Raw genomic sequence first — 26,152 nt, 5'->3', positions numbered from 1 at the left:
GCCTACATGACTGAGGACTATGAAGCGTGATGTCGGAGATGATGATTATGAAGCGTAATGTCGGAGATGATGACTATGAAGCGTGATGTCGGAGATGATGACTATGAAGCGGGATGTCGGAGATGATGACTATGAAGCGGGATGTCGGAGATGATGACTATGAAGCGGGATGTCGGAGATGATGACTATGAAGCGGGATGTCGGAGATGATGAACCAAAGTTATTCTTAAAAGTTCAAGATAGAGAAGACTGGCAAAATCTGACCGAGTCCCTTTGCATCAATAGGCGTGGGAGGAGATGATGATGATGATGATGATAATAAAAAGTGAAAAAGTTGAAAGCCAAAATCTACAGGAATTTTTGTTGAGTAACATAAGTCGTGCTAACGCTGAGCGGGAACTCTTTTGAGGGGTAAAAGCATGCCATGACATAAGGTGGGCATGGCTTATTTTAACAAGATAAACATTGGCAACTTTAGTAGTACTACATTTATTGAGAGAGAGGCCAACTTTACTGTAAAGTGACTTTTTTGTGTTAAATATATGAGCGAGTGTACAGAAATACTGTACCTTGGTTTGCGAGTACTGTAACTCGGAATGCAACCATAAAAATTCAAATTGCCTATGAACTAAAATTTCCCTTTGCATGTGTATTTTTGTGGAAGAGTATTAATGAGACTAGCAGGACACCAGTCAGTGGTGCACGTACGCCACACAAGTTTATGTTGATCTTTATCCCATTTTCATGCAATTTTAAAGACAAGGCAAAAGCAGTCCTCTCTAGATAGGTTTCTTGTCAAAATTGAATATAGGAATATATAAGAAAAAAAAAAAAAAAACAGAAGACCAAGTCTCCATAAAGCATAAATTAGGGGATTCAGTTAGTGATACTGAAAGTTGTTCTAGAGAGAACTCCCCACATTTTACCAGGAGTGCTCACAGAGGCCGATTCTCCTCCAAAAAGTAACCCATTCTTCCTCCTCTCTCGGCTCCCTCCCTCATGCCAACCCCACCTCTCGTTAATGTTAATATATTTCTATTCTTATAGTGAATTAATATGTATTTATTTCTGATGTTAGGGATTATAATTTCGTTTCAATATCATTACAAATCTTTAAAATTGAGTGTATAGGTATATTTACTGTATACACATATATTTCATATATTCCTTATGGGAAAAATTGTTTTGGGTCGAGTTTACTCCCAGAAAGTATTAAACTCATAAATCGAGGTATTTACTGTACCTGTACTTCACATGGAGGCTTAATAATGTAGCTACAGTTGTGATTTTTCTAGAATGATAGCAGGTTGCATGTACTTTTTCATGTGTATTACATTTATAGGGCGCATACACAAGTACAGTACCTTTATATGGATAAAATATGACAAGTAAAAAAAAAGTTCTCTTAGAACAAATTATCACTGCCTGGGGTACAGTATTACCGTATACAGTTTGCTAAAAACAAATCTCACTGAACAGACCTAAAATAATATAATCACTCAAAATGTTAAACTACTCACTACTTCCATCCAGAAATTGTCTAGTTCTGTTGATCTTTGCTGCTTGTTGAGGTTTATCAGCCATCTACCACCATTTATATTGTGGCTGTCCTCCCACATAGGTTTCACCCCTTGCTTAAACATGGAGTAATCACAGCCTACTTTAAGTCGTGATGCTGGTTCAATGTGATTATAAAGCCTGAAAAAAAATTGTATAAATAATAATTCATGGCATTAAAAGTGCCTGCTTACATTAACAAAAATCAAATCAGAAAAAACATATTAAAATAGTTTCATGGAGTTCTATGACACTTCATTGTACAGATATGGAGTGTACCTTTACCACAATCCATCATACTTCTCTTGCTATGGTGGTCTTCTTACCACCACAGCAAAAGGGAAAAAATTACTTGAACATGTGAAGTATGTTTGTTATGAGCAATACAGTCAGCCTGCGCTTTACACGATTCATACTTTGTAATTTCACTAATATGCGACAGAAAACCGGAATGCCTATTGAATAAAAAGTCTTACAGCAAGATTTCAAATAGTCCATGCTCCTTTGCACTGGGTTAGCTTCACATCACTTTCTTCTCTCCCCACCCAGGTAGTCCCACCTCTCGTACACAGTATAGCATACTGTATCCATTTACAGTGGTAAAAAAATTAGAACTATATTTGAAATAAACTGGATGTTAATTAAACTGGTATTTCAAGTAACTGTAATCAATAATAAAGAATGTAATATTGCCATCTTAGTATCATATTTGCAAATAAAAACTTGGCTAAAAATAATTATTTCCATTGCTTACATTAATGCTTTCTAAATCAGCTGATTAAGGCACGCTAACGAAACATATTTCATATTTCCTAAATGAAACTATTATTACTTCATCTATCATTTTCTAATTGGCATACTAATATCAATACAGCAGTTTCATTTTAAATACTTCTCTCATGTTCTATTTACTGTCGAGTTGAATCGCAAGTTAACCGGAGTTTCATTCATTGTTGCTGATGCACGACAATTTATAGTTTTTACCTCTGTGGTGCTTGCTTATGAAGATTGGGAAATTATTTAAAATGTTATTAAAAAAAAATTATATTTTCAGTTTTCAGACACTTAGTTATGTTACCTTTTTAATTAGACATTTACAATTAACTATGCAATTTGCACATCCATGGTTTCCACTAAATTTTGTTTTTGTTTTTCCAGTTTCGGACACAGCTTTCTCCAATTCCAAACAGAATACCGGGTATGAATATAGCTAGTTTTCTCCCCTTCATTTACAGCTTGTTGGTTTATATTTGGCAGTATATTTTCTTCATCTTTTCTCAATAGTAAATAAAGGTACATTAAAATGTAAAAATGTCAGTCTTATGCTACTTTTATTAGTATTGTACCATGATCGAAATACAAGCAAAACAGCCAATATTTGATTCGGTTGCTCATAACAAAATAGCCGTTATTTGTTTGGTTGTTATTGTGGCGGTATGCGTTTACGTAATGATTATAGCGTTTCTAACTATACTTATATCATTATCTTGTAATTTTCTAACTCATTGAAGTAGATGGGATAAATATTACCGGGTTACTTTAGATGTTGGACATTACTGCGCAAGAGACAACACATTAGGAATTGCACCATGCTTCGAGTCACTGCGTAGAACTTTGTACGAATATGGTTACTGGTCAACTTATAAAATATGTACACTTGAGTAATTTTGAATTGTATACATTTTGTACAGAACAGTATTACAATAAAGTGTTTATTAACAGTGCTGTACTCTATAATACTGGACAAAATATAAATGTAGGCTACGTGTGCGGTGAGTTGTCAAAGTAGTCGAGTCGTCTGAACAAAAACAGCGAACACTTACAGTACAGTTAAGTTGTACTGTAGTGATATTACAGTAATATACACTAAAGTAACAGCGTGTGTTATACAGTATAGTGCTGTACTACTAGATAGGAAAAAAAGTTTTGTTGAAATTATATGACTACTCAGTTATGTAGTTTCGGTCACTGCAACACAACTACGTGCTGTACTGTCGCCTTACCGTGTCCAGTACGTAGTGTACACGTGTGCACATGTACTGTACACTTACCGATATGATGACAAACTATTTATACTGTGAAAAAAAGCCAGATAAAAACAAGCAGTACTTGGTGTTAATTATCTGAGCTTAGGTAATGGTTAAAGAGTTGTTAGGTTAGGTTAGGAGTTTTCCAACCCTGGAGCACCAAAGATATGCAAATTCGTGCTTATCTCTGTTACCTAACCATCACGAAGTGAGGCCTGACTATATACTTTGTTAAAAAGTAAAATATCTTTAACATAAACATTACCAACAAAACTGACTAATGGCATCTGTTACTAAACTAATCCTATACAATATTATCAATGCAGAATTTTATTGCTTTGGAACTTGCTCAGAACACAATTATGACAAGATAATTATAAGATGCCTTAAGGAACATAGTAAATATCCCAGTTGCACCACAATTTCCTCAAGATAAGAATGTATTTCTACCTCTACTCCACATCATCCATCATTCCAATGAGGTAATGCTCCTAAGCAAACGAGGAAATTTAATTCCTTAGAAACAACACCCTCAAATCTGGAAAATGCAATGCATACAAGAAGTTTTGCACTACAGTACAATTATAATGCAAGCAATTGTATTAGGTATATGACTGGTCATTCCATTAACTGCACAAAAATAATTGTATTTATGTAATACAGTAGATGCGGTGAAGTAAAAAATAAAATCTGGCAATGGATGAGAAATAAAAATGTTCCGATTGGTTTACTCAATTTCACATTGTTTGAATTCAATTCCATAATGTGTAGGTTTCTGGCATATTTGCTTTAGATGATAGAGTTGCTATTAAGAACTATCCCCACACAATGGAAACTATCATAGAGGTGGTTGCAGTAGATTATAACAGCAAGCATATATTTATTTTGGACGAGACTAGCACCTAACAGAAGACTTTGCCAATCATAAATATCTAGACCTCAAAATACAGAAAGCCTTCTATTGGGGGGTCTATTTGGCAAGCTAACTCAACACAGTGTTTTGTTTTCACTCCTTAAAACCAAAAGGCACTGAAGAGGCACAATCATCATAATTTTCACTGACGTTCATAATTTTCACCGACGTTAAACCTAAACAAAGACACAAAATAATAAAGAAATTAATCAATGTAATCTCTACGCAAAGCCAACGTAAAAGATAAAAGATTTCAAGCCAGAAGGATTTGCTAAAAGAATGGGAGACAACCAAATCAGCAAACTGGACCAATTTCTAAAGCAAAAGCCACTACCACGTGAGCACTGACACGGCAATGTGAAATATCGTATTCTAGACTTTCAAGAAATGTTATTTTCCTTAGTAAAATAAATTTTTGAATATACTTACCCGATGATCATATAGCTGTCAGCTCTGCTGCCCGACAGAAAAAACCTACGGGCGGAATACGCCAGCGATCGCTATACAGGTGGGGGTGTACATCAACAGCGCCATCTGTCAAGTAGGTACTCAAGTACTCGATGTCAACATAGAACCAATTTTCTCCTCTGTCCACTGGGTCTCTATTGGGGAGGAAGGGTGGGTCCTTTAATTTATGATCATCGGGTAAGTATATTCAAAAATTTATTTTACTAAGGAAAATAAAATTTTCCAATATTAAACTTACCCGATGATCATATAGCCGATTCACACCCAGGGGGGTGGGTAGAGACCAGCATTACATGTTGACATTATTATGAGCTAAGTATTCCGTATTTCATTTTAGCAGTTATTCAAAATAACAAGCATAAAATAAATAAGTACCTGGTAAGGAAGACGACTTGAACAATTACTCTGCCTTTTTAAGTACGTCTTCCTTACTGAGCCTCGCGATCCTCATAGGATGCTGAGCGACTCCTAGGAGCTGAAGTATGAAGGGTTGCAACCCATACTAAAGGTCCTCATCAAAACCTCTAATCTAGGCGCTTCTCAAGAAATGACTTTGACCACCCGCCAAATCAAGAAGGATGCGAAAGGCTTCTTAGCCTTCCGGACAACCCAAAAATATTTCAAGAGAAAGATTAAAAAGGTTCTGGAATTAGGGAATTGTAGTGGTGGAGCCCCCACCACTACTGCACTCGTTGCTACGAATGGTCCCAGAGTGTAGCAGTTCTCGTAAAGAGACTGGACATTCTTAAGATAAAAGACGCGAACACTGATTTGCTTTTCCAATAGGTTGCGTCGAATATACTTTGCAGAGATCTATTTTGTTTAAAGGCCACGGAAGTTGCGACAGCTCTAACTTCGTGTGTCCTTACCTTCAGCCAAGCTTGGTCTTCCTCATTCAGAAGGGAATGAGCTTCTCGTATTAACAGTCTGATAAAATAGGATAAAGAATTCTCTGACATAGGCAAAGATGGATTCTTAACTGAACACCATAAAGCTTCAGACGGGCCTCGTAAAGGTTTTTTAAAATAGAACTTAAGAGCTCTTACAGGACATAATACTCTTTCTAGTTCATTTCCAACCATACGATAAGTTTGGAATATCGAACGATATTGGTCAAGGCCGAGAAGGCAGCTCGTGTTTGGCTAGAAAACCAAGTTGTAGAACATGTAGCCGTTTCGGATGAGAATCCGATGTTCTTGCTGAAGGCATGAATCTCACTGACTCTTTTAGCTGTGGTTAAGCATATCAGGAAAAGAGTCTTAAAGGTGAGATCTTTCAGGGAGGCTGATTGAAGTGGTTCGAACCTGTCTGACATAAGGAATCTTAGAACCACGTCTAAATTCCAACTAGGTGTAACCAAACGACGCTCCTTCGTGGTCTCAAAAGACTTAAGGAGGTCCTGTAGATCTTTATTGTTGGAAAGATCTAAGCCTCTGTGACGGAAGACTGATGCCAACATGCTTCTGTAACCCTTGATAGTGGGAGCTGAGAGATCGTTCTTTCCTCAGATATAAGAGGAAGTCAGCTATTTGAGTTACAGAGGTACTGGTCGAGGATACGGATACTGACTTGCACCAGTTTCGGAAGATTTCCCACTTCGATTGGTAGACTCTAAGGGTGGATGTTCTCCTTGCTCTAGCAATCGCTCTGGTTGCCTCCTTCGAAAAACCTCTAGTTCTCGAGAGTCTTTCGATAGTCTGAAGGCAGTCCGACGAAGAGCGTGGAGGCCTTGGAGTACGTCTACTAGCCATCGAAGTACCTCGGTGAGTTATTCTCTCGCGGGCCAGAGGGAAGCAACTAGCGTCCACTTTGTCCCTTCGTGAGAGGCGAACTTCTGCAGTACCTTGTTGACAATCTAGAATGGAGGGAATACATATAGATCTAGATGTGACCAATCTAGTAGAAAGGCATCTATATGAACTACTGCTGGGTCCGGGATAGGTGAGCAAAGTATTGGGAGCCTCTTGGTCATCGAGGTTGTAAAGAGATCTATGGTTGGCTGGCCCCAGGTGGCCCAAAGTCTCTTGCATACATCCTTGTGGAGGGTCCAATCTGTTGGAATTATTTGTCCCTTCCTACTGAGACAATCTGCTATGACATTCAAGTTGCCTTGGATGAACCTCGTTACTAGTGAAAAGTCTAGACCTGTTGAACAGGTGAGGAGGTCTCTTGCGAACTCGTACCATGTCAGAGAGTAGGTCCCTCCTTGCTTGGAGATGTACGTCAAAGCAGGGTGTTGTCCGTGTTCACCTCCACCACTTTGCCTTGAAGGAGAGACCTGAAGCTTTTCCAGGTCAGACGTACTGCCAGTAGCTTCTTGCAGTTGAAATGCATTGTCCTTTGACTCGAGTTCCATAATCCCGAGCATTCCCTACCGCCTAATGTCGCACCCCAGCCTACGTCCGATGCGTCCGAGAAGAGAACGTGGTTGGGAGTCTGAACAGTCAGGGGAAGACCCTTTCAAAGGTTGATAAAGTCCTTTCACCAAGTCAGACCAGACTTTATCTTTCCGGAAACCGGGATCGAGACCGCTTCTAGCGTCTTGTCCTTTTCCAGTGAAAAGCTAGATGATACAGAAGAGGACGGAGGTGTAGTCTTCCAAGTGACACAAAATGAACCACGGATGACAGTGTCCTAACCAGACTCATCCACAGCCTGACAGGGCAGCGTTCCTTCTTCAGCATCTTCTGGATGGATAGCAGGGCTGGGGGTTGATCGTCTAGTTCAGCAATGTCCTCATCAGAGGGTTCCTCATCCGAAACTGATGAGGAAACGGCAACGGAGTGGGCAACGTCTGACTTGCTGAATCCGGTCGCACTGGTGGATGCGTGACGGAGCCGGACACAATATCATGGTACTGCTGCACAGTCTGTGAACTGTCAACCATGGGGACGCGAGGATGTACAGCGTCAACCCGAAACTGTCTAGACTGTCTGGGTTGTGCAGTCAACCCCCTACCGGGTTGCTGAGGTTGCCGCACTGCGTCACAACAAGTCACCTCTGCTGGTTGTTGAACGTCTTCCTAGTGACACACTGAACGTCCACAACCACCTCCGAGAGTCGCTTAACGTCAACGTGCGACTGGCAACCCACACTGGGTCGCATCGGCGGAGGAACCACCTCAACTGGCGGACGCGAGTAGGATACCTCAGCGTCAAAAGGGCGCACAACCAACCGGTAGGAAGGTTGTTGGCCAGAAGGTTCTTCTCCGTAAAAAATCCTCTATCAAGGACACAAGCTTGGACTGCATGTCTTGCAACAAAGCCCATTAGGGTCTATGGGAGCAGGTGTGGCAACAGACGGGGTTAGCGACTGAAGCGGAACCATTTACCATCCCTGGAAGCCTTGTTATGCTTAAAGTCCATAGGAGGCTAAGCAGCTTAAGGCTCCTCTCCAAATGACAGAGTCCTCGAAGGAATATCAGTAGGAGGGAGAACAGCACTTTCTCATCTACAGGAACCATGTCCGAGAAAAGCTAGGTTATCTCAGTGAGGTTCTCACTGGTGCATAAGCAGCAGACCAGAAGGCAACGTTATGTAACTGCTTGAAGTCTGTGAACTGTCAACCACAACAGGGCGTGAGGACATACAGCACTGGTGCATTAGTAGCAGACCAGAAGGCAACGTCATGTAACTGCTTGACAGTCTGTGAGCTGGCAACAACCAAAGCTGTGTGGGGAAGCCTCAACTCCTGACTGACTAGTCTGCTGCGGGCGAGTGGCGGTAACCACAGTGGGTTGCGGAGGCTGACACACCGTGTCAAAACACGGCAGCTTGTGGTAGCTCACGCACGGCAACGGAGTGCTCCGTGTGTCTGTGGGAGTCAGCATGCGTCTGGCAGGGTCGACTGCGCATGGGTGGAGGAGCTCTCACAACAAGAGTGTGGGAGCAGGCAGCCATGCTGGGCGCACAACCGTGGCAGGTTGTAGGCAAACGGGTGCATCGTCAACCTCCTCCACAGTCGGAGTGTGGGAGCAGGCAACAACCAAAGCGGAGTGGTGGTGCGTGGTGGGGACTGCCGTGGGTTGCGGAAACTAACGCATCGCGTCAAAACACGGCAGCTTGACTCCACCTTCCCACTGCTGATGCGGTAGCTCACGCATGTTAACGGAGGGTGCCGCACGTCGGCTAATGTCAACATGCGTCTGGCAGGGTCGATTGCGCATCGGAGGTGGAGCTCTCCGCAGCCGGAGTGTGGGAGCAGGCAGCCTCAGCGTGAGCTGGGCGCACAACCGTGGCAGGTTGTAGGCTAACGGGAGCAGTGTCAACCTTCTCCGCGCGAAACTCCTGCATAATCGCAACTAACTGAGTCTGCATAGACTGCAGTAAAGACCACTAAGGGTCTACAAAAACGGCAAAAGACGTAGCTACTATCCGTTGTGACTGAGGGTCTAAAACAGCTGGTGCGGCAACAGACGGAGTTACTGCCTGTTGCGGTACCACCTTGCCTCTCTTGGGAGGTGTGCAGTCGTCGGATGACTGCAGCGAGTCCGAACTGACCCAGTGGCTACACCTAGGCCGTTGGACTTGCGCGGAAGGGACCGACTTGCACTTAAAAAGCTGCAAGATGTGGTCCATGGTTTCTTACGAGAAACCTCTTCCGCAGACTAGGAATAAATGGGCTCTCTCGTCTTTGTGTGGGTGGGGCGATCTTGGGTAGATACGCCCGAAACCACGGAGAGAAAAACGTCTGTTCGTTGATCAAGGCCTGTGGAACCCATAAGTCGTTCGACATTACTTCTCCCCTGGGCTTGGGAGCTTGTAAGAGGTCCCGGACTAGGTGAACGACTGGCACGAACAGACGAACCCTCGGACGCAACACTGTAACACTTTGCGCATATCACTATCACTTTTGATTTTCTGTTTAGCACTTATTTCACTGAAATCGAAACTTTAACTGATTTCTACCTGAAACACGCAATCCTATCCTTCATTAAAAGGTAGTAATTGCGAAAACAGTCTTACAATGCAACAGAAAAACATAAATAAAGATAAAGAATTCAGTGGCTGGAAAAGAGACTAAACACTAGATCAAATAAACTACGTTTACAATCTCTCACCGCACAAAGCCTGGGAACAAGAATAAAACCCTAGAAACGTTTTACCTTCTTCCCCTACAGCGACTAGGGAGGAGAGTAAAAAAAAAAAACGAGAACAACGTTACCCGCTTGAACGAAACGTTTATTCTCCTCTCTCTCCCTCCGTCTCTATCTCTCTCTCTCTTCTCTCTTGATTTCGCACCTGAGAGAAGAGCCCAATTATATATCGTTAAAACATGTTATTTGCTAAAGGAAAAAACTGAAAGGTTTTCCACATAAAAAGTTCCTTTAATTTAGAATTTAAACCATTTAAGCTAAGAAAGAATGAACGAAACGCTAGAATCGGTTTACTCTTACTGCAAAGTGAAACCGTGATACACTCTCTCTCTATCGTAACGATAGAGCGCATGTTGAACGTCCTGAACGTCAACAACTGCGTAGACTAAAAACTAAACGTTAGTTCATCTTTGAAAACAGTACGAGACTATCAAAGAAATTCTTTCATAAAACATTAAAATTAAAAAAGTATTAAATTCTTTAAAGGTTAAATACGATATAACGGGCTCAATGTTAATTAACTTCGGTTCCAAGTTAGGACCGCCTACTATTAGGAAAGGTCGCATATAAACATAAAAATTTATTTTCTATAAGTTTATAATAAATGGAAAGTTAATCGAAGAGGCCTATAAAGGCGGAGAGATATAAAATAAATAGATCTATAACGTGTTAAGCAAAATTACCAAAAACCTAAACACACTTCCGTCTAAGGGAAGGGTCGGCCATTTAAAAGTGAAAGAGAGTCCATACTCTCTTCGTCACCATAATTAAATCTATCCAAAACGAGTTCAAGTTTTGAAATGAAGAAAAAACCCCTGCATAGCGAAAGCTCAAAACTGGAATAGTGTACTTCACCAAATCGTTGTGAAAACAAATCCAGTTAGGGATGGCGTATTTAGTAGGTCTTGCCAGTGGCACGACAGAGAGAAAATTGGTTCTATGTTGACATCGAGTACTTGAGTACCTACTTGACAGATGGCGCTGTTGATGTACACCCCCACCTGTATAGCGATCGCTGGCGTATTCCGCCCGTAGGTTTTTTCTGTCGGGCAGCAGAGCTGACAGCTATATGATCATCGGGTAAGTTTAATATTGAAAATTGAGTAATCAGCAGAAGAAAGGGATCCAAACAAAAGAATCTTCCTCTCGTTCAATTTCAAAATGCAATCATTTGTTTTGTTTCATCTCAAATTAATCATAATCTCACTTCATCATTTATTGTTGAACTTATACTCATTTTGGTCTGTGAATTTATGCTCCCTAAAAGTCGGCCTTTCTATTCTCCTCCTGTGATAATTTGGCTGCAACACAACCCCCTTCAAAAATTTTGTCCCTTATTTCAATGTCTCCCAAACACTATTCACTCTTATGAAGTACGAGTTTCTATCTTTTTGTTTTCTTTCCATTTGTCAAAACTACGGCATAGTACAGAATAACCAACCAAATTCAACATATTATAGCTTAATTTTATCAGCTTTGTCATGCTGGTAATTTTTGCGAGCACCCTCTTTCATCTCCCCCCTCCCCCCAACAAAAACGGCATTAATACTATCTTTTGATTACCAATATTATAACAAACCAAAGATGTTTAAAAATACATTTTTCAATAAACATTCATCAATAATAAGGATAATTTACTGTCCTTCCAGCCCAACACATTCAATCAACATGGTGTGGAACATGGGTTGGATACTGGCAGGAAAATAAGCATCTCTCTCTTCTAGGTAAACAAGGATATTTTTATACTGAATAGTGCATCTCATGATACTCTTCCATTATTTACAATACTAATTTGAAAATTTCACCCGCACATTACTTCATGTCTAGACCAGTCTATCTGACCAAATTAATAATTGTTCACAGTCAAGAAGACTAAATTTTGGAAATATCTAAGGTACTATAATGAAAAAATAATAATTATGCACATTCTGCAAACCATGGATTTTTACTGGGAATCTGGTATATTTGTTTAATAGTCTACACAATGGTCTTCTTCTGTATGGGTTTTATTCCTGTAGAGCAAATAACGAGGCTGAAGCCATTAATATTTTCTCATAGAAAGGGGTAAAATATTTTGCAGAACTATTTCTTGAGCAAGAATTAATGGCTAAGCTTTTATTCCTGGAAAATATTTCCCAATGTCCAAATAACGATTTTTTTTCCAAACCTCTCTGGATCTCTAAAATATTCAAATATTTCTTTTAGGGGTTTTGAATATAGAAACATTCACAAGGAAATGCTATTTACACGATGATCAATATTTGATCATGGATTGTAAATCAAGTATCTTACCGAGGAAAGTAGTAACTTTCAAAAATCACAAAATTCAATGGTACAGTAATGCCTCACAACACTAAATTAATCTGTTCTGGAGTGGCCTTTGTTTTGTGAAAATTTTGTGTCATGAGTAATGTTTAACATGTAAATCGCCTAATTTGTTCCAAGTCCTACAAAAACCCCATATTAAATTTTATAACAACACTACCGTATGACCACAATGAAATACTATACAACTAAATACATTTGAACAATTCAATATACCTAAACCAACTGTTAATACCTGTAAATTACGTATTTATTAGAACATAATGCAATAATAAAAAATAATATAACACATACAGTAAAATGTTGTACATATACAAATATACAGTATAATATGTACTATACTACCTGTATTATAGTTACCCTTACTATAGAGATACATTTTCTATTGTGTGAACAACCTGTTTTCTTTTTTTTCTTTTTAATGGGCGACTTTTTCATTCTCCGCCTGGCTGGCAAATCTTATTATCATGAAACATTTTTCGCAATGAAAGTCGGAAAAATCTTCCCTGTCATTTCGCAGCTTGAAAATTTGGTAATCCAATTCTTTCGTGAAGCGAGATATGACGAACTTATACATTCCGTAACTATACAAACCCGATACCTTTATTAGGAGTATGACTCAGAAAAGCTGGAACGGTCTTTTAAACTTCTAACAAGGTAGTAGTAGTAGTTGGCGGGTAGCTGCAATGACCCCTAGCCGACAGCTAGCGTAATCTCACTTCGACCTTACCTTAGGTCTTGCGGCCAGGCGGTTGAGCCAGGTATTATAACTTGAAGGTCTAAGTTTTGTATAGTTTAGAAATATAAATTTATCAAAAATTTGTGATCTTGTTTCTACTTGTAATACGAACCATCCATCTTTAATAGACGACTCCTCCTTAGAGAGAGGAAGTTCCTAAAGTAAGTCTGGCTGGTTTACTAACAAAGGAAAGGTTAAACTTCATAAAAACAAAAAAAAGTGAGCATGAATTTGTTGCAGGTGTTAGGATAAGTCCCTACCAGGAGACTGGTAAAGTCATGCAGGAACCTATTTATATCCGTAAGGATAAGGTGTCTGAATGTATAGTCATTATGGGAAAGGAATAGAAAACTTATTTAGTCGTAAGGCTCTTCTAAATTCTGCGTCCAATCAAGCACATAACGAAGCAACTACTTCACCCCAAAAAAGGGGAAAATGAAAGACAAAATGGCCAGAAATTCTCCCTCTCCATCACAACCTACAGTATGCGTGGAATGAATTGACGCCTTAACCCAAGGTTCACACCTTTTTTTCAAAAGTCTTGGATCCTCAAAAGTGGCCCCCCTAAAAAGTGTGTAACGAGCCGATATTTTCTCTGGACGTAGTGTCTACAATTGGGGAGACTTTGGCTTATGCTTTGTTTACCTCTGTTGCAATTGGTTCTTTGTGGCGATCGGGATTGCTTTTTTTTGTCCCCTTTTGGGTTCGTGTTACCCTCCAACTGTGACATTTATACCCCTTACCATGCCTAAACAGACCATGGATAAGAACAAATGCATTAAAATAGTCCCATTATTCAAAACAAACCACAAATTACGGGAAATATAGTTTCACTGGTGTGAAGCCACGAACAGCGCAGCGCTTGATCAAGTGCTATCGTGAATTTGGGGAGGCTTGCGTTCCTGTCCCTTTCCCAACGCCTGGTAGACCCCGTAAAACGACTTTAAGGATCATAAAACTTATTGATAGACAAGTAAGGAAGGATCCTCGCTTAATAATAATAATAATAAGAAGAAGAAGAAGAAGAAGAATAATAATAACATAAGTTTTCTGGTCCTTAAAGTCGTCTTACGGGGTCTACCAGTATTTGGCAAGGGGCAGGAATGCAAGCCTCCCCATATTCATGATAGCACTTGATCCAGAGCTGCACTGTTTGAGGCTTCACACCAGTGATTACATATAAAAGGCATTACATTAAGACAGTACTGTCGAAGGCCTTATGCATGGCATTTTCTTGAGGTTAAAAGGAGAGTCCTTGCCCGCGTATGCGTGAAAGATAATATGCAAAATACAGTACAGAAAGCCTGTCCACATAGAAGTCAGGGATGTGGTGACAAGAGTGGATTTCTGTTGCAGTTAAGAAACCTTGAGTGTCTATATGTATGGTACTTAAGTCCTTGCAAACATACGAGTGAAAAACAGTAGGATAAAAGACCATACGTAGAGCCTGTGCGTGTGTGGAAGTCAAGAACAAAGCCCAGGAGTGTGGAAATCTGCTGCACATAGAATCCTAATGAATAAATGCATTGAGTCCTTGAATACACGTGTGTGTAAGACAGTGTGGTAAGAGACCATATATATGTAGCCTGTGGTTATGTTTCAAACCATTATGGGTGGAGGCCTCTCATATGAATTATCATGAGGATTTTCCTTTAGAGCAACACAAGCAGTAGTAGCGCATACTGATATTTCTTCCAATTAAGAGATAACTCAGCAAAAAAAAAAAAAAGTGATAGTCTAGAAGGAAAAGAATAGCAGGGCTCTTACATCTGGACGGACAGTGAATTCTTAGTGCAGCATTATACAATACCTCCCAGAAGGAGAGAAAAGGCAGGAGTTTCTGTACCTTCTATCAATCAAACTTCCTGGTCTACTTCTACTCATTTGTATCCTCAAGGAAGACGAGTCAGCGGAGAAGGGAGAATTTAAGTTAGTCTTCCCCGGAGTTGTGCGGGCCAGTGAAGAACACTCTCATGGGAAAGAGGCCACAAAAGTACATCCAGGCGGTACGTCCTTAGCGCTTTCTGAGATCGGCAGACACGGAAGGAATGAAAGGCAGCAAACCACTACTTACACTGGGCAGTGGAACTCTTCTTCCGACGTAGCACAGGTGAAAACCGACTTGTTTAGATTCAAATGACCATTATTGTTGTGCTGCCACACACAAAAAGGATAAATCAACTACAGAATACAAGCTGCCCGACAGTAACAATTATATTGGATAATGGAAGATGGCAAAAAAGACTAACACAATTTGTTATCAAGAAACTGCATATAGCTTCTTCCACTAACATCCCTCAAACACAACTGTCTGCAAAACCATTTATTCAATGTGAAAGAAAAGCAAAAGATTAAAACAGCCAGATGATAAAGTCAAGTAGTATACCTGACTCTCTGGTGGTCTAAGTCAAAGTTAGGTTACATTACATGATGGGTGTGGGGGGGGGGGGGAATATCCCATTTACTGCTACTACTATTTTTAAAAGTTTTAATGGCCGTTCCGGCTTAGATGAAAGCCACACTTAAATTAAAAGTGGAGGAGTTATATTATGTGTAGAAACAAATATAAATAATTAGTTTCTTCAAAAATAACCCTTGGAAAATTTTGTGGCAGCCTATTAATCCTTTCTAAAGAAACAGAAAAAAGGATGATGCAAAAACTTACGCCCAAAAGTCCTCAACAGTAGTAAAACTAGCAATTTCGACCTGGCAATCCTCCCAGGATCGATTACTCTCTATCTTGAAGAACCATAAAGTCCATGTATTTTGTAAAGGATGCTTAATTAATAGTTCTGGAGAAGCATCTTCCTGTTCTGCACCTTCTTCACTAGCTTTTGGAGGGGCCTTGTCATTCTGAAATATAAACATTAGAAAATCATAACATTCATGCAGATATAGATTTACAAATGATAATACTGTGCAGTACTATACAGAAGGTTGAAAATATAAATCCTGAGCCAGGCAAGGGTTGATGAAATAAAAGAATATGGTTGTGCTAATTATTTAAATACTTTACCTATACTAGTGCAGAGAATATTTGATCATTAGACTTCTTAATTTTACATGCAAAAAGTGTGACTTCTTCGGGGTAGTTGAAATACCCTTAATTTCTTTTCTATCAATTATTTTTTTTAATTTCTGAATGGATTAAAAAGATATATTAGTTGTAAACTTAATACTATAACCATAAATCAATTGGTGGTCAGACAAGTCATATTCTCACACTCTGTAACCATTCCACGCCAGCCTAAATCACCAAACCCTTTTAAGTCTACAAGTGAGAAAGAGCTTATGCCCAAGACTGAACGGTAATAGTTCCGGGACTAGAGCAGAGACTAAGGATTAAAAATATGGCATTAATTAAGGGGTTACCATGTACCTTAACACATATATAAAAATGGCACCTAAAATTTTTTCCATATATAAAGATATTACCTCCACTACACAACACCTAAATTGGTGATATGTTTTGAACTCAAATCCCTTACACAAGGAGTAAAAGGAATGTTTCATCCTTGTGTAACTTTTTCATCTTTTCTTATATAAAATCAAATGCACAGATATAGTGTTGTACAAAATTAAGAATGATAAAAATATATCATAAAGACATGCCAAAATGTTCCACTCATACCAGTTTTTTATTTAGTCAGCAGAGCAACGTAGCAGATTTTAGCAATGCAAAATATACAGGAAAATACACAATGGCAAAACACTAATCCATACAAAAATCAAGTAGCTGCCAATAAAAGGCTTCACAACTACTGACAGCAGCAGACTTCCCATCTTCACAGCACTTGAAGTGCTTCTTCTTTCAAGAACACTGGATTTACTTAAAGGAGCACTTCCCACTTTAAGAAAACTTATTTTCATTACCATTATGTATGGAATAAGCCTAAAAGCTCTCAACTTTTACAGAAAAAAGAGCCAATAGTATGTGAAATTATCACAATTTAGTTTTCCTTTATTTCAAAATGAATACTGTTGCTAACCTAAATTTAACCTTCGGCTAGGATTCATATGCAATTTGTAGCACTACAAATATGAACCTAATTAATTGTTACATTAAAAAAAAACTAATTTTTCCTGTCTTGAGTTTTGCCATCTACTCAAATTTCAACTTTACTAATGCACTGTAAGGTATTACAACAATAAAGTAATAAGTAAGCATACCACGTAATTATTGACTATTCTAATAACTTTCAAGCACAAACAGCATAATCAGCATTGATACTGTTTGCTATAAAAATTGGTAATACAGAGAATAATGTATATCCAAGGGCATCTTTTTCTTTCACTTTCATAAATGAACTTGCAAGGGCATTTCAAGAAAATGGTTCCATATACAGAAATATTTATTGCAATAATTACCCTTTTCCGGCTTTTTTTTTTTTTTTTTTTTGCATTTCATGGGTTCAAAGGAATAATAGGCTAAATAGTTAATATAATTCAGGAAATTTTATTTTTCTCAAGACTTGAAAGACTGTCTTTTTATGGAAAAGGCCATCTATTCCAAAAAATGTTATTACTGTACTTCCCTGTTGAAATGGAGATTACAATATCTAAATTAAGACCTTTCTCGTTCTAAAAACAGAAATTGCTACTATATTTCAAGAAATCTTAACTATCCCACGGAGTGTTGACAAACAGACAAGAGAATAGAATTCAAATGACGTAAGGAAAAGGTTTCGGCAGTATTAAAACATTCTTCTCCCTGGATATATAGTAGTATGTTGGGCAACATAAGGTTTTATCTTTTTCAAATATGTAAAAGGAGGCTTGTATTTAAGGGTAAACAAATTATGAAGTTTAGTGTAGTAAAGCATATCAAAATGGTGATACTTAAAGCAAATGAAGTAGGATAATGGTTCAAGATTGGCTAAGGTGTCAAGAGAAACGCCCACTTATTTTCAAATTAAAGGGATCAAATAGCTACAATAAAAGTAGCACCAACAACGCATTATTACAGGCTTCATTAACTTGTTCACATCGGTAAATTGCAGTGAGACTGAAATCAGAACTTTGCAAAATCAATATCAGAAGCATAGGTCCTTGAGAATAAATTACACCAAAGGTCACTGTCTCCTTCAAATACGTACGTACAATATGGACACTGCCCAGCCTGATGCAACATGTGATGACAACAAACTTTGATGCAACATGTGATGACAACAAACTTTGATGCAACATGTGATGACAACAAACTTTGATGCAACATGTGATGACAACAAACTTTGATGCAACATGTGATGACAACAAACTTTAAAGCAACATGTGATGACAACAAACTTTGATGCAACATGTGATGACAACAAACTTTGATGCAACATGTGATGACAACAAACTTTGATGCAACATGTGATGACAACAAACTTTGATGCAACATGTGATGACAACAAACTTTGAAGCAACATGTGATGACAACAAACTTGAACAAAAATTGAAAGAGATTATAAATAAAGGCAAAATTAGCCCATCATATTTACGTATTCTCTAATATTCAATACCCTTAATGAATACCCTACAATATTAAAGGATAAACAGTAATGAAGTCTGTGAAAATTAGCAAAATAAATATAAAAATGCTGTGAAAGATTAACAGTTGATATCATGAGAAAATGTACACTCATTGTAATTGTATATTTATTTTACAGAATCTTTACCTTATAGTCAAATACCTGGCCCAGAGAGGCTATTCAGTGACAATTAAAACCATCTTGGGAAAAAAAATTGCATTATTCCATAACACAGGAAACTAAGTAAACTACTGTACAAGACTTCTGGTTAAGGTTATTTGCTATTACAGAAGTATCAGAAGATGGAGGGCATCCAAAATGATAGATCTAAATGACAGACAATGGGTTTTGTAAAAAAATGAAGGGGAAAATCCAAATTTTGCAAGATTTTGTGTGTGTGTGTGTGTTTGTTTGTTTGTTTAGGTATTAGGAAGAGATGAGTTAGAAGAAACACATTAGTGCAGATCAAATACACACAAGTTAATTAAAAATAGAGCCTTTCAGCTCTGCCACAGTATTCTGTAAGTATATAGTAATACCTTTGCACATAACTGTACTTCTGCCTATCATTATTATATTGAAATTCTATTATTACTAACATCATTAGAAAGATTAACCAGGCGGACCACTAAGGAAAATTACCCGACACAGATGAGGTTAACAAAACAGATGAGGTTAACAAAGCTTTCAAAATAAAACCTCAATTCTAATACAGTAATTGCAGTTCTTAAATGTTTATTAAATCAAGACCCCATATATCGTAACTAAGTGTGTTATAGATCAATTAAACTTCCTTCCAACTCAACTTCCTGTACAGCAGGATGAAACAAGTGAAAATCAAGAGATTTCCCAGCTTGTTTACATCTGGATACAGAGGAAGCTGCATATGTGTGTGCAGAGGATTCATTTTGACAGTACTAAATGTATATATACTAACGCCTGCATTTAACAAACCAGCTAGAGCTAACCTGTGATGAGCTAGTAGCCGAGCTTGCAAGGGAACATAGCACAACATCCAAAATATGATGCAAACGACCGACTTTAGTTAAAACTTTGTTTACCCAATCAAGATCAAGATGAATTGTACAATATGACATACCACCCTCACATGTAGTACAAGATTATCTAAGAGTGCTTACTTTAGTGAGTAGAGGGATATTAGAATCAAGACTACAAAGTTACTAACTCCATCTTCTTGTCATAATCTAGTTGTCTAATAAGCGACTAGGAATGCAGCAATACAGGGGTTTTGCAGTGGAAGGGTCTAGAGTAATTGAAGAATCTGGGGCTCTGTTAGTCTTATTTTTAATCTACATTGCACCCTGAACTTTTACTACCCTTACTAAAAACAAAAAACCAAAAATAAAGCAATACCACTAGGCTCAACTCGAGAAATTAAGTTAGGTTTGGAAAGGCAGATAGGACTGCAATTCATTGGATTTCTGAAATTTAACAATGGAAGCTATTCAAGCCAGAGATGTCAAGAACTTTTGAAGCTCATCACTATCAAAACTTGACTGATTAATCACCTCCACATATAAATTTGGGAGGAGGTTATGTTTTTATTCCGTTTGTCTGTTTATGAACAACTTCCTGGCCACAATTTTAGTCAGAGTAGTGAAACTTTCGGGGAGTAATTGTTACGCTGAGACGTAGAAGTGTACAATTTTGAAAGTCCTAAGTCAAAAGTCAAGTAAATGGTCAACCAAATTAACCCTAACCTTAATCCCAAGTTTGCAAATGGTTGTTCTGCAGACTTCAAATATGCCTACAGTCTGGGAAAGGCAAGCTGGTTTCGAGAAATAAGTTGCCGTGGTGGAGGTCTGCACTTTGAGTGCTTTTCTAATTGAAATAGTTATCACTATCTAACCTTGGCTGATTAATTGAATTAGCTAGAGGTGGTGGTGTCTCATTATCATCGTCATTCCCACTATTAATTAACTAGGCTATTCCTTCCAGGATTTACTCCTGGACAAAAAGCAAGTGTCCTTTGGGACTTTCAACTTTTAATTACATTGGCAACCATTGAAACACTTTTCCACGAGAGGGCTCGTGAAGCAAGCTCACTCCTCACACAGTTATTCCAATCACAGTATTGCCCTTGACATGATACATGTGGATCAAGCCTTCCAAGAAACAATTTCCTTGAACACCATGTAGTAGAGAAATTACACACAAATCTTGGTGAAAACAACTTGATATGTAATAATAACTAACCAATCTGGAGCGCATCTGCCTCAAACAACGACAACGGATCAAAGATACACTGGCATGTTAGCACTGGGCAAGAATTCTACCCAAACTTTACTACAATAAATTTCCATTCCTTTACTTGTGGTATGTGTTTATTGAAAAATGGTTAGTCATTTTTTAATTCTTAGTTTTAAAGCTATATGTAGATTATAATGAGTTTCTAAAGAAGCAATACGAACATTAGGGGCGGTTCATGGAAATAAATAGTCTCCTTGGGGTAATAACCATCCTTTCATGGGACAACCTATCTACTGTATATTGGTTATCGCAATGACTCCCCTACAAAATAATTATCTAAAAGGAACTACTTTACACATTGTACAACTATTAAGCCAAATTCTCCATACGTCAACCAATCATATTGACAGTAATATAAGGTATTCCTACATAAACTTAAAACGTGAATGTGTATCCAATAAATAATTATCCAACAAATTACAGAGTAAAGGTATGCTTCATAAACTGTATTGATTGATCCTCATACAACAATAACTCCTGAAGGAAAACTCAATTTCTTCTTTTCTACATACAGTAATTCCAAACTTATGAAAATGACAAATAAAAAATTTTTACCAACAGACGGATTGGGGAGGTCATCATTACAAAAAGACTAGTAGATGTAGCTATTCCCCCATTTGGAATTTAAGACACCAATATAACACAATGTTACAGAATTTATACTCCTCAATGACAATTATTTCTTTGAAGAACGCAATAAATCATACACAATCCTCAAACGTGTGAATCCTCAAAATTCATAAAGAAGAATTAGTCCATAATAAAATTCCCTTGAAGGAAATTGTGATATAGGTAACTCAATAATTCATCATTCAATCTTATAAAATCTTAAGAAATGAACTTTTCAATCCAACCTAGTCATATGAACATTGAGAATTCCAACTTAGTGACCTGGTTAAACCCATTTTCATCAAGCTCTTGCCTAATCATTATTACTATAATTACTATTACAAGCTAAGCAACAATCCTAGCTGAAAGAGCAGGATACTATAAGCCCAAAGGCTCCAACATGGAAAACTAGCCCAGAGAGGAAAGAGTATAAGGAAATAAACTATGTGAGAAACAATTAATAATTAAAATTAAAAATTTGAGAACAGTAACATGATTAAAATAGCTCTTTTCTATTAAAAAAAAAAAAAACTACAAAACCTTAAATATCAAGAGGAAGATAAATAAAATAAAAGTGCGGCTGAGTGTACTTTCAAGCAAGAGGACTAACCCTCAATATCTTTCAATCTTGTTTCAGGAGATTCCTGGCCAACAGTATTTTCATGAAAATAATTATTCTGCACCAGAATTGTAAGGGAAGCCATCAACATGTACTATAGGCAGTCAAAGCCACTGGGCTCTACCAATTATTGCAAAATATAATTTGATCGTCTAAAGGAAGAAACAAGTATTTGTTTACAAGAGCATACTCCCCATTTACTCCAAAATTATGCAGTTCTACAGCTCTCCTCTTCTTTAACAGTAATTAGAAGGTTCCTTAAATTAGGGGAAAGCAAAATATGGCAAGATATGTTAAGCAAGTGGAGAGGGGTTAATAAAAAAAACATCTGACAGTTTACTTGTGAACCTAAGTTCTGGAGAGAAGAGGTGAGGCCTTTCAGACCCACTGGTTTTGCTATGACACACCCCTGGCTCCTCCCCCCGACAGCTGTAAGCGGGCACAAACCACGCCCATCGGGGCGGAGCTACCAGAGACATGTGAGTTGACAGGAACCAACCCGCCATATTTGAAGTTGCAAGTTGCTATGAAGTGTATCTGTACTTACCATTCCATTTTCCTGTTGTGAGATTTATTTGAGATTGCAAATTACTACAAGTAGTAACTCAAAGTTCCAATTGTGAATTTTAACATTTCCCATTCCTCTTTATATTTTAAGATAATATAATGTGACAGTAGTTCACCTCCCCTTTCCAAGATATTCCTATCTTGTTACCTAAAAGTTGCCTTTCCTCTAAGTGCGAGGATAAGAGTCTAAATATATCTTAAAGAAATTATGAATAATTGAAAAAATGTTATGGTTGGCTTTCAGAAACATGAAAGCTGTTGACTTTGTATGTAATTACTTTAAAAATCCTTTATTTCCTCCAGAATGGTCTCCTCGGTTACGGGGGAAGGGTCGGAGGGTGAACCAGACCCTGGGTCTGAAAGGCCTCACCTCTTCTCTCCAGAACTTAGGTTCACAAGTAAACTGTCAGTTCTAGAGAGAGAGAGGCTTCAGCCTTTCAGACCCACTGGTTTTGCTCACCCGATACTTCAGGGGGCATGAAGATGAAGTCCTGCAACGACTGCATTGAACGCTCCCTGTAGACCGAGGAGAGCATAAAATGACCCAAATACAGAGTTGCTTTTCCAATTCATTCTAGTCATTATCTCTTGCAGCGTAACTCCATTATACATCATCCTTGAAGCTGCTTGACCTCTGATAGAGTGGAAATTGGTGGAGTGTTTTCTAGCATTGGGATCAGCTCTGAAAATACAGTCCCTGAATAGCTGCCTCATCTTTGGAAGGGACATGATCTTGAAGTTTTCATCCAGCCAAATATGGTCTTTCCTATCTATGTTTCTTTCTGCACAGATTTTATTTGTGTACTCCAGATAAAAGTTTAATTGTCTAACCGGACAAATTTTTGGCTTGGTAGAGTGACACCTAAAGCTGAATTCAATAGGAGTGTAATTGTTTCTCTGATTCTTGGCCATGAAGGAAGGGTGGTTCCTTAACACGATGGTTTCTGGCGTGAAAGTGCTCCTAGAGATACATAGATGATTAAATTGGTTAGCTCTCAATGGGCAAGCCAAAGCTACGAGGAATAAGGTCTTCTGAATCATGAGCAGCATAGAATCATCTCTTGTAGTGTTGAGGAAGGAAACCACTTTATCAAGATCCCAGCCTGGAAATTGATGAGAATTGCTGGGTCTTCTTCTATTTACTCCATCAAGCATAGCTTTAATGTACTTGTCTTCTGCTAGACAATAATTGGGAAAGTATCCCTTCAAAACCGGTCCAAGAGCAGCTCGGTATCCTTTTAGTGTGTTGTATGCTAGGCCCTTGTCTATTAATTCGTTAAAATAGAGTAGCACTGATAAAAGGGGGAACTTGTTGTTACCTCCATATTTATTGTGTATGAACTCTTTAAAGCTGCTGAAGAGGTTTTGGTACTTGGCCATGGAACTGTCTCGTAAATTGGAAGTAATTTTGTTGCATATCTCTGGAGGAAATATAGAAGGTAGTTGATCTTTTATATTCTGAAGGCGATCAAATTTAAGTGGTGTTGCGCTAAGGGTAAGGTACAGTCCATATGAAGTATCTGGCAGCCTTCTGCTTTGACTTTGTACTTCCGGTATTCCTTGGAGACTGTCTTGACAAGGGGAATCCATGGTTCCGTTTCCTGGGAAACAGTGCAGAAGAGCATATTGTTATTACATTCGTTATATATCTTAAAAGCAACTTTATGCAGTAAGAAGCCTGGGGGAAAAGCATAAAGAGGAGAAGAACCTTCCCAGCTAATGTGAAGAGCATTATTACTGATTGCTTTTGTGTTGGGTATGGAAGAACAAAATCTTTTACATTTAGAATTAAAACCATTGGTGAAAAGGTCTATTTCAGGAGAGAAATTCATATCTGTGCAAATTAAATTGAATAGATTGTCGTCAAGAGTGGCTTCTGGATGTATGGAACCAAAGTCTCTCGATAGGGAATCAGCCATCACATTGCATTTCCCTTTAATCCATTTAGTTTGAATGTCTATGTTGTATTTTCCTTTGATGTTTAGTAACACTTTGATGGCCTCCTGGGCCGATTTGTTCCTAATGCTACCATGTTTTTTGATCCAGCAGTTTGTTACTTGTGAATCTATGTGAATTAGTACTACTTTGTTTCTTAGTTTGTCTCTGAAGTGTTTTATACAGTAAATGCATGCAAGTAATTCTCTAATGTTAATGTGCAGAGTATTCTCATTTTGTAGCCATGTATTATTAGTTGAGAGTATGCCATGTTCTCCTACTAATGCTCCACCCCAGCCAAAGTTGGATGCATCTGTAAATAGTTCTAGATCTACTTGATTATTAGGAATGTTTATATCACTATACATGTTAGTTTGTTTCCATTCTCCTAGAAAGGATTTGAAAGAAGGAGGAATGATTCTATATCCTTTAGCAAAATATCTATGAAATCTGTGAAGGAATTTAAGATGGTATCTACCGTAAAAGGTGTAGTAGGAACAGAAGTTAAGTGATCCTATCAATCTTTGATATAATTTGAGGTCAGATCTGTTCAAGTTTGATACTGTATTGGCAAGTCTGATACATTTATCAATATTTTTCTGCATTGGTCTCATTGTTTTGTTTTCCAAGTTATAATGAACTCCCAAGAACTCTATCTTTTGCACTGGATGAATGACAGACTTTTTAATAGATATTTGCCAGCCCAGCTCTGTGAGCACTTCAATGACTATTTGGGTGTGAGCCTCGCATTTGTGAAAGTAATCTGCTAATATGAGTATATCATCTAAGTAGTTAAAGATGAGAATATTATATTCCTTCCTAATGTATTTAACTACTGTGTACATTAGTTTGGAAAAGATGTAGGGAGCTGTCTTTAACCCGAAGGGAACAACCGTCCATTTGAATTTGCGCTTTCCTAATTTGAACGTTAAGAATCTTTGAGCACTTGAATGAAGGGGGACGTGCCAATAAGCATCCTTTAAATCAAGTCTACATGCCCAGTTGTTTAAATGCAAATAAGGGAATAAAGTTTTAGGTTTCAGCATGGAGAAAGAAGGTTTTTTGATCATAGTATTAAGGCATTTCATATCGAAGATTAGGCGAATGCTCCCATCGGGTTTAAGCTTGTAAAATATGTGGTTAGAGTAGTAGAAAGAATTCCTGTTAATTTGTTCTATTACCCCTAGGTCTAGTAATCTGTTACATTCTCTCTCTAGTATCGTTCTCTTGCTAGAAGGATAATGTCTATCAACCCCTAATCTTTTCAAAGTCTTTTGAGCCTTATTTTTATTGATAAATGGGAGTCTCACACCCTTACTGATCAAGTTGCATGCAAAAGAAGAATTTGGGAGTTTTTGCCAATTTTTTAATTTATTTGTCAATGACCTACCTATCCCACTTACTGGAGGGGCGTGAGAGGTTTCCTTGGAGCTGGAGGCTTCTGAAGGGAAATTTAACTCTTCCAATATCATTGAATTGTTAGTGGGTACATTTGCCAAATTTTTATCTTTACT

At 38.2% G+C, this 26,152-nt stretch overlaps 1 protein-coding gene across 2 annotated transcripts in view; it reads right to left on the bottom strand.

Moving 5' to 3' along the window:
• The window catches only part of LOC137615228 (eukaryotic translation initiation factor 4E-like), a 111,803-nt gene that overhangs the window by 6,887 nt on the left and 78,764 nt on the right, over positions 1-26,152 (bottom strand). For both annotated transcript variants that reach the window (XM_068344911.1, XM_068344910.1), the window contains exons 2-3: positions 15,790-15,977; positions 1,521-1,698 (exon numbers count right to left, since the gene is read on the bottom strand). In XM_068344911.1, coding sequence (XP_068201012.1) covers positions 1,521-1,698; positions 15,790-15,977 — 366 coding nt within the window. The remainder of the gene's footprint in view (positions 1-1,520; positions 1,699-15,789; positions 15,978-26,152) is intronic.

Source organism: Palaemon carinicauda, chromosome 21 (assembly GCF_036898095.1).
Source record: "Palaemon carinicauda isolate YSFRI2023 chromosome 21, ASM3689809v2, whole genome shotgun sequence".
Taxonomy (NCBI): domain Eukaryota; kingdom Metazoa; phylum Arthropoda; class Malacostraca; order Decapoda; family Palaemonidae; genus Palaemon; species Palaemon carinicauda.
This window is presented reverse-complemented; position numbering and strand designations above follow the sequence as displayed.